This window comes from Puntigrus tetrazona, chromosome 20, assembly GCF_018831695.1.
Source record: "Puntigrus tetrazona isolate hp1 chromosome 20, ASM1883169v1, whole genome shotgun sequence".
In the NCBI taxonomy this organism is placed as follows: Eukaryota; Metazoa; Chordata; class Actinopteri; order Cypriniformes; family Cyprinidae; genus Puntigrus; species Puntigrus tetrazona.
In genome coordinates, this window is record NC_056718.1 from 18,755,590 (window position 1) to 18,765,121 (window position 9,532).

The following is a 9,532-nucleotide window of genomic DNA, read 5'->3' on the forward strand; positions in this document are numbered from 1 at the left end:
AAACTTTTGCCTGGTAGAGACAAGAATATATAAACCCAAGCTAAGCAAAACCATAGAAAGGTTGCTAATCGTACCAGGTTCCTACCTCACACTCATAATAAACGGTCGTGTCACACGGTTAAAAGCTCGACACTTCCCAACACATGCTCGTGATGAGTAAGAGGGAACAGCCTGGGTCTAAAAATCACACAAACCACACCTGTTATGGCTAACAAACATGAACATTCGCCTCCGCTCAATCACCCTCCCGAGCGAGAGACAATCCTGTTTTTGACACAAGAGGCAACCCACGTACATCTGAGGTGCTTTACTATGCAACACCACGGTTCGTGGGAAGACAGGCCAAATGATATAGAAGAGATTAATCTAAACCTAAGGGGAAGGTTATGTCACATCATCCGCGCTCCGCTTTAAGGGCAGCTCGTTTCTGCTGAAGGCTGCCAACAGCTGGCTCTTTCTTCATGTGTCTTCAGTGGGAGTGTGGGAGGAAATAGTTAGTGATTCCGATAATCAAAGCAAGGCTTGAACATTTTAACACATGCTCTCACAATATCACCAGACACTTGCAATGTAACGCAGTGAATCCAGTACTGAATCAAAAAGCATGTTAGCCTATGAAAAAATTAAAGCCAACCATCAAAAAAAAAAATAAATAAATATGGGGGAAAGACCAATTGCAAATGCCATCATCATAAAATGAACCCACTGTGTTAAAACACTTTTGTTCATGTTATAAAAAATAAATATATGAGCATAAAAGTGTCAAAGTTATCACATTCACTCAACTACGCTTATATAATGAATCATAAACAAACAGGGTTTCTCGCATTTTGTGCATTGCAACACTTGCCCATGAACACGACTGTTCAGATTTAAATGCACATACGCGTTTGCACGTCTTTTCCTCACACCCCATATGAAATATAACGCAAGTATGAAAACGGAGCTTAACCTGATCGTCCTAATTGGTCAATTTAGCGGCGATAATTCGAACGATTCATTTTAACAACGCTATCAATTCCCACTAACGCGAAGACAATCTGCATCACCAATCTAATTTATTTAAAAACAACTGTTTGTTTATGAATTATTTATAAGCAGTGCGCAAATAGCGCACGTACAAAATTTTCAGCTCCCCCTCTATCTCTCTCTCTCTCTCTCTCTCTCTCTCTCTCTCTCTCTCTCTCTCTCTCTCTCTCTCTCTCTCTCTCTCTCTCTGCGTATCATAATCTCGATTCCCCGTGGTTTGAAATTAAACGCGATTTTTCTTACCTCATGGTGCTCTCCGCGCTATATGCTCGGCGTTATATAATTTCAGAGAGTTGACAAAGTTCGCACTTGATCACAAAAGATATGAATGAAACGCCGCAGGACCAGAGATAGTTTGTATCCCGCAAAGTAAAAAAATAAAAATGAAAGTAAATAAAAAAAGGACTCGGTCTACATGATCTACCGCATTGCACCGCTTGTGTGGATGCTGCAGCGCCAGAAAAAAAATGTAAGTGAGAATGTAATTCTCTGTTTGGTCTTGCAAGCGCCTGATCTTCTAATAGCGGCAACGTGCCGCTGGGATCCCCTTCTACAGCCACAGCAGAGACGCAGAGCTTTACTGGGCTACGTCACCACGCAAGAACGCACAGGCCACGCCCCCTAATGCTACTTTAGATATGTAATATTTGAACAAGAACGCACAAATTCCTGATAAGTAAAACTTAAATGAATACACCAGTCTGCGCTACAATTCAGTGTTAACGTTAGCTAAATATGCAAATGCCAATACATCGGGTTTTTTTCAGCAAAAAATAAATAAATAAATGAAGGACTACATTTAATAACGCGTTTGGTTATATTTATTCACAAGTGTATTTCATCCGACTATGATCTGTCTGCTGACACCTGTTCATGAAGACAGCCAATGGTGTGCTCGCTTTTTAATGGCAGAGGTAAGAGATCTGACGGTTCATCACAAGTGTTCAAACCGTGTGACTTGAGCGGGGTTAAACCCCCACATCTCAGTTACTAGATCAAGCACCTCTGTCACTCATGCATCTCCGACTCTGAACGGTGGTACTTACATGGGGATAAGCATGTAGCTTGGATGTATGACTGAAGTGAAAGGGATATCATATGGAATACAATATCAAAAGGCTGTGCAATACAACTTTGCGAAAGTCTACACTGCCATCTACGGTTCATAGAGTTTAATGCACATGCTCATTTGAACAAAACACGCTCGTGCTCATAACCCCTGTATACCATGCCATTGCTTTTCAGACCATATTTAGTGGTTAATACAATATTAAAATGATGCATTCTAGGTGCAGTGTACCTTATAACAACTCTCATGTCGCTTCGAGACAGTTTGAAACGTCAAGTCAACAACACATATTAACACTTTGCTAATATATTGTTTTCCAAGACAATTACGCCAAAGACAAATGTTATATAACTTATAATAGTTCTGATATATTCCTCTACTATGACTCTTTTTAAAATACACGTCAGTTTAGCAGGAACATTAACAGACATTTACGGGAAAGTTGGTAGGTAGCTAGTTTTGTATAGGACGAGACAGAACGTTGTGTGCCAGCAGGGAGCGCACTGGGGCTCAAAAGACCCCCCTTAAATAATTTTCTGAACAGCGTTCAAATCGCAGGATGTTTGGAGACTTTGATGCATGTGTAACTAGAACGTGTAATCGTTGTTAAATCTGTTATTCTGGCATAACTATCGAATTTCGATTTTTCAATTACTATAAAAGTATTTTAAATACAGTCATCGCAGATAACAATGATTGGCCCAACCTGAACTGCGCTGCAAAATAAAACAACTCCCACATGACCACACGGCGACTAGGTTCCGCCCCTCTTTTCGTTTGTTTTGCGTTAATCGTCATTCCATACTCGTATTCTATTCCTGAGAACCAATCACAATCCTCAAGTCCGACACGTACCCTACGTAGTGTGTACGCATCAGTGTGCACGTTTCCTATTGGCGCGTTCAGCTCCCGACCAATCAGAGCGCGTTTTTCAGCGTCTAAAGGTGGCCATATTTTATGCCACCTGGGTTTTGCTTCAAACAGCTGTATTTTGCTACGCCGCTAAAATATTTAATAAAATACGATATAATTAGTGTTTATTACACCATGCCTTATTACCAGACTTGGGAAGAGTTTGCGCGAGCTGCAGAAAAACTTTATTTGACGGATCCGATGAAGGTAATTAATAAACAACCTCTTAGTTTCAGGCTACTGGCTACAAGCACCGCTCATGTTCAAATATTTTACAGTAAAAAGGGTAACTTATTAAAGTTCCGTAAAACTATTTGATATGTCGTAGGGGTGTGAAATATGTAATATCGTGTATTTAATGTATATATGTGTCTATATGTAACTGTCAAGACAGAAGGCTGCAGTATTCGAGCCTCAAACGTAACGTTAACGATGCACTGTAACAGTTTTGTTAATGTTGTTTATTCAGGTCAGAGTGGTTCTGAAATATCGACACTGTGATGGAAATCTCTGTATGAAAGTCACAGATGATGCTGTGGTAAGTTTTGACTCCTTGCAAGTAAACCGTTTTGTTTGTGGTCCGTAGATAATGTTACGTTAACTACGTTTTTTTTTCAGTGTCTGCAGTACAAAACCGACCAGGCCCAAGATGTAAAGAAGATCGAAAAGCTGCATGGGAAGTTAATGAGATTAATGGTCTCCAAAGAGTCCCACAGTCTAGCCATGGAAACGGACTGAATGAATCGAAGGAGCTGTTAGGATCGGACAGTTGTTTGTTACTCAAACTGACTAACAATTAAGAGTTATGGATCTACAGCAGGATGAAGATGAAGTTTGGTCGGTGTTTGTTGACTGTATGTTGAGAATGTCCGCTATCGTGCTCATTTGGAGAGCGAGCTGCAAGAGCATCCCACAAGAGGCTGGTTTTTGTGTTCCTGTTTGGAGGTCGGACAGCATTTGGTCTGCCTGTTATTTAACGTTTGAAGAAAGTATGTTTTAAATGCAGCAAAGTCAAGGGAATACATTTTAAAGCAGGACCTCTTTGATTTCCTATTACAGTTAAATCTCAGCCCTGACTTTTGTATGTCTATGCATGATGTACAATTAACATGAATAAATGTTATTTTTCTTCATATTTCACTTTACTTTTAACGAGTATTGCTGCGAGCGTTTAACGAATGCCGTTTAAAAAGCCATTTTTTCTGTTCCTCTGAGTTTTTCGGTATTTGACGATACACTTCTGTCTGAAACGCAAGATGAAGATGGATACTTTTGGAGTGAATGAGTATTTTCAGTTGGATTACACCTGACAAGCTAGTTTTTTAAAGTTGTGATCTGGTTATTGATGCTTTAGTTCTGTATCTATTAAAATGTCTGCGGTTGATGGATGCAATCTGCATAGGGCTTACCTGCTTAGGATGACCCAGCTTCTGTCATGTTTCTGCGGACAAACCCTAACCCCCTTCAAAAAAGAAACAAAAATCATTGTCACCATGTACATACGCAATATGTTAGTTTAATGTGAGATATAATTGTCTTACCTCAGAAAGCCCGCTTGCTGTATTTTTTTTTACCGTGTTCAAAGCTCCAATAAATGTTCATAAAGTTGAGTTATGTCTCTAAAGCGCTTTGTTTTGGTTAAATTTTAATCTTCTTAAGATCGCTACAACGTCTTTATTGCGAAAGGTTATTGCCTAACTACAGCCACAATGCAACACTGTGAAACGTTTGTTTGGTGTGTATTTATTTTGCATTATAATTAAACCGCGACTATTATGTGAAAGAACTAAAACATTTTTACGTAACAGAATTATCAGTGTGTTCGTAACCGATTTCCACAGCAAAAGGGAGCGTGCTTAGCGCATGATTGCGTTGTGACTACAATGTGACTACATTTCCCGTGGTGCATTAGGCTTAGGTTACTGCCTTGGTGCTAAAGGATCTCGGCATTACTTTGCTACTCATTGAGGTGAGTGCGCTTTGTGTCTGGCGTTATTAATCACGACTTATTTGCAAATTGAGCTAGTTTGTTAGTTGATATTAATCTAAAGCAGCAGCAGCATATCGAGCGTGTGTCGCTAACTCGATCTTTGCATGCGACGTATATTTATGAATATCAAATCACTAGTTATGCGGCTTTCCCGTGCAATAAGTTTATTGACTTAAATACAACCGAGTAATTTATGTGCAGGTTATGTTAACAACTTGGTAGCTCATCGAAATTTTTTACTTTCACGAAAAAGACAGCAAAAGAGTTGCTTGGTCTCTTACTAGATTTACACGAACTATTTAGCCTGCTAGATTAAAATCTGTTTATATAATTTGTTTGCACAGCAAGTAAAATGTCAGAAAAGGTTGTGTCGGATTTTTGAGAATAATTCATAATTGACATAACAGCCCACATTCTGAAATTCCTGGATACAGGGTATTAACTGTGCGTTTGGGACAGAGAAGAGCTTTGTCATGCATTGTGTCTCAATGTTGTAACCACAAAGCTTTGTCCATCATAATCCTAGCGTTGGGAATGTTGTGCAACAATAAACCTTTGCTCTATTTTCTTGCATGCGTCCATTAGAAGCAGTTTGCCTAATGGTTTTATGAAAGGTTGCAAATTCGGTCCCTGCAAGGGTTCATCCATGAGCTAACTATTGGCATTTCACATCAGTTTACTGAAGTGAAAATGTTTATTCTCCATTCTAGGGCCCTAAACCATGTACACAGAGTTAGCAGTGGCGTTGGGGCTTGGAGCAGTGGTAGCCCTGGTGTTCCTGAAGAAGAGAAAGAGTGTCCTGAAAGCTCAGGATGGCTGGTGGGGTGTGGGAACTTGTCCCCAGGGTCCCGAAGATAACGGTATCCGCCCGTTCAAAGTTGAGACAACTTCAGAAGAGATTGAGGTAAATCCTGATGTAATCATTTTCATATAGTCGTTTCACTGAGAATGCGTTTTGTTGTTCATTTGGTCTGTAGTAATTAAAAGCTCTCTTATAATCCTTAGGATCTGCACCGCAGGCTAGATCAGACCCGCTCTTTTCCTTCTCTGGAAGACAGTCAGTTTAACTATGGCTTCAACTCCAAATACCTTGAGAAGGTGGTGTCTTATTGGAGGAATGACTTTAACTGGAGGAAACAAGTGGATAAACTGAACAAATACCCTCATTTCAAAACCAAAATCGAAGGTGAGCTCTGATTAGTACGCAGCTAAAGGTGCGATCGCATTAGCATTAGCATTACATTTTTAGCAAAGGTTTGCAAAACTGACTGCAGACTTCATGTGCATCATGTACGCCTTAAAGAAATTGTTCACCCAAAAATTTTAATTATCTGAAAATAGACGACTCCTAAGGCCACCCATGACGTAATGCGTTTGTTTTTTCATTTAAAAATGGTTGGAGCTATTCAGCATTACATCTCTGATAAACACATCCAAATAATCTGCACTCCAGTCCATTAATTAACATCTTGTTAAGTGCTGTGTAGTCCAGTCCATAATTAATAATAATGCTTCCTTTAATGAAAAAAAGTAAATCCTGTGTTGCCCATTCACATCAAAACTCTCAGACATAATTGTTTAGAGATGTTTAAGACATGCATCTGTGAATATCTCTCTATTGATTCAGGCGAGGCAGCTTTTTCACCAGAAGATTTAATACTCCACAACTGATTTCATTTTTGTTCTGTGCGTTGTTGTCCTCTATAACAAAAGGTATTGATATTCACTATGTTCACGTGAAACCAAAAAACCTGGCCGAGGGAACCCGTGCTGTGCCTCTGATGATGGTACATGGATGGCCAGGCTCCTTCTATGAGTTTTATGGTATCATCCCCCTGCTTACGGAGCCATCCAGTCCTGATGATATAACCTTCGAAGTCATTTGTCCCTCAATACCTGGTTATGGTTTCTCAGAGGCTCCACGTAAGAAAGGTAAAGGGCAAACAACCCAACCCAACAGATATTTTATCATTTCAAACTCATAGATTAGTCTATTAAATATTTTCAGTGTTGATGTAATAGTATGATCATAATGTATTTTGCACAGGTTTTGACAGCGTATGTGCAGCTCACATATTTAATAAGCTGATGAAGAGGCTTGGTTTCAACCAGTACTACGTTCAGGGAGGAGACTGGGGCTCGCTTATTACCACTAATATGGCCCAGCTGGAGCCCAAGTACGTATAAAAACATATAAAAGTGGTTTTCAACTTCAAAAATGTCAATATTGCATTTTTGCATTGCATTGCATTGGGGCTCCCTGGTTGAGAATCACTATATTTTTTCACACTGTAATCCTCGATCAGAATTCAGTAAATTAGTCAGATATGTTACCCTGGATTACAAAACCAGTCGCATGTCTTATGTTGATGTTAAACATAATATGAAAGCTAAATAAGCTTCCCATTGATTTATGGATTATGATGGAACAATATTTGCCTGAGATATAACTATTTGAAAATATGGAAAACCTAAATATATAGAAAATAGCTTTTAAAAGTTGACTCAAAACGTAGTTTTTACTAAATTTTGATATTTATGTTCGGAACTGTTTTTTTGCTCCAAGAATATAACGTGTATAGAATAAACGTTTTTATTGTTCATCTTTATTCTCCTTAGTGCTGTGAAAGGTCTCCACATTAACTTTGCTCCTCCTGGAAAAGCAGGCCTTGTCATGATATTATCTATAGTTTTTGGTCGTCGATTCCCCAAACTCTTTGGCTTCACCGAGCATGATGTAAAACGCCTTTTCCCCACCATGGAAAAGCTTGTAGTAGATGCAGTAAGGGAGACTGGATACATGCACATACAGTCCACTAAACCAGACACCGCAGGTGAGAGACCAAATGACATCGGAGCTTTAAATAGACTCCACATATGAATCTGCTGTGACACTGGTCCATTGGATTATATCTTTGGCGTCACTGAACAACAGGCTTTACTGTATTGCACAGGCCGTGGATTGAATGACTCTCCCGTTGGTTTGGCTGCCTACATTTTGGAGAAATTTTCAACCTGGACTGATCCTGAGTTTAAGAAGCTCGAGGACGGTGGGCTGGAGAGGTAGTCATATTTGAGCTCAGCTTTGTTACAGGTCGACGAAATGTGCGTTCAGTTAAATAATCTGTCGATTCCCCAACAGGAAGTATTCTCTTGATGATCTCCTGACGAATGTGATGATCTACTGGACCTCCAGGTGCATTATATCCTCCATGCGTTTCTACAAGGAGAACTTCAGCAAAGGGCTGAATCAGCCCCACGCAAAGTAAGTGAACTATAGGCTTTGATTAGATGTATTTTACATGGTTTCGTACTTGTATAATATCGTGTTCCCAAAAGTATGTGAAGAAATTTGGGCTGTGTGTAAATAAGTACCGTGCCGTCCGGCGTCTGCAAAATGTGGATATTTTTGCAAGACGTTTGCAAAGTCACTGCATTAAACTAGTCTCTTTTGACCCAATAGGCTTCCAGTTTACGTTCCGACCGGTGTGGCCTCGTTCCCTAATGAGCTGATGCATTCCCCTAAATTGTGGGTGACACAGAAATACCATAAGCTCAAGACTTACACTCCCATGGCTCGCGGGGGCCACTTTGCTGCTATGGAGGAGCCACAGTTATTGGCAGAGGATGTTCAAAACTTTGTCAAGACTGTGGAAAAGAAAAAGAAGAAATAGACAGTTCTGTGTCCTTTTATTCATATTCATGGACTAATGGAACTCACTGTTTAGATGCATAGATGACCATGAGTTAAAAAAAAACAACAACTCCTGGACCACAACACATGGCTAATCCTAATCATTACTGTCAAAAACTAATGCATTAACATTAATTTTTGGGCAACAGCACTGTTTAATCCTAGAAATGTATTAACACAATTTGATTTGTATTACGTGCCTTAATTTTTATTGCAGTTCAAATAATGATATAATAATGACTGGAGCTTACTTACAGTGATTATTTGTGGTGATGCTGAAGTGTTTTCTGAATGGGACCACAGGAATCAGCTTAATGCTGATGTTAAACTGTGTGAAATGACAGTCAGTAATTTATTGAAGCACTTTTAATTGCAGTTATTTAATGATAGTAATAAGTAGTAAAGAACGAAATCACAAAAAGACAGTCTGGAAGACGTTTTTTATTGTTTTCGAGACAAATTTTTATCACTTTATCATTACAAACAATTCATCAAGAGGAAAAGTGAGTGTTCATGATTCAACGTAATGCCCACTAGAGTGGCTAAGTATATCTGTTCCTCTATTCTGCATTCATCTATATAAATAACGGTATCATCGCTTATAGACGCTCTTGCAGGCCAATGCAGCTGCCTCTTTTTCACATAACGGAAAGTTCTTGGCGAGAACTTTCTCGACCAATCAAATAAAGAGACGCTAAGTGAAGGCACGACCAAAGCAATGAAGCTGGTCAGACTCCATTGCTTATGGTTTTCTGGAATGCATATTTGGGGAAAATAAAATAGGAACACTTCTATAAAAAAATAAATATTCTCATAATATTTATACAAACATAAATAT

General features: G+C 39.2%; 2 protein-coding genes across 2 annotated transcripts; both read left to right on the forward strand.

The window, feature by feature from the left end:
* The first annotated feature begins 3,039 nt into the window (after positions 1 to 3,039).
* On the forward strand, positions 3,040 to 4,620 carry srp9 (signal recognition particle 9). The gene is made up of 3 exons (XM_043219451.1): positions 3,040 to 3,217; positions 3,480 to 3,548; positions 3,629 to 4,620. Exons 1-3 carry the CDS (start codon positions 3,056 to 3,058, stop codon positions 3,746 to 3,748), a joined length of 351 nt encoding a protein of 116 aa, XP_043075386.1. The 5' UTR covers positions 3,040 to 3,055; the 3' UTR covers positions 3,749 to 4,620.
* A 219-nt stretch (positions 4,621 to 4,839) lies between these two features.
* On the forward strand, positions 4,840 to 9,115 carry ephx1 (epoxide hydrolase 1, microsomal (xenobiotic)). Its single transcript, XM_043219447.1, has 9 exons — positions 4,840 to 4,979; positions 5,711 to 5,904; positions 6,006 to 6,186; positions 6,714 to 6,932; positions 7,048 to 7,177; positions 7,620 to 7,834; positions 7,955 to 8,063; positions 8,143 to 8,265; positions 8,464 to 9,115. The coding sequence occupies exons 2-9, from the start codon at positions 5,722 to 5,724 to the stop codon at positions 8,672 to 8,674; spliced, it is 1,371 nt and encodes a 456-aa protein (XP_043075382.1). The 5' UTR covers positions 4,840 to 4,979; positions 5,711 to 5,721; the 3' UTR covers positions 8,675 to 9,115.
* Positions 9,116 to 9,532: the final 417 nt, after the last annotated feature.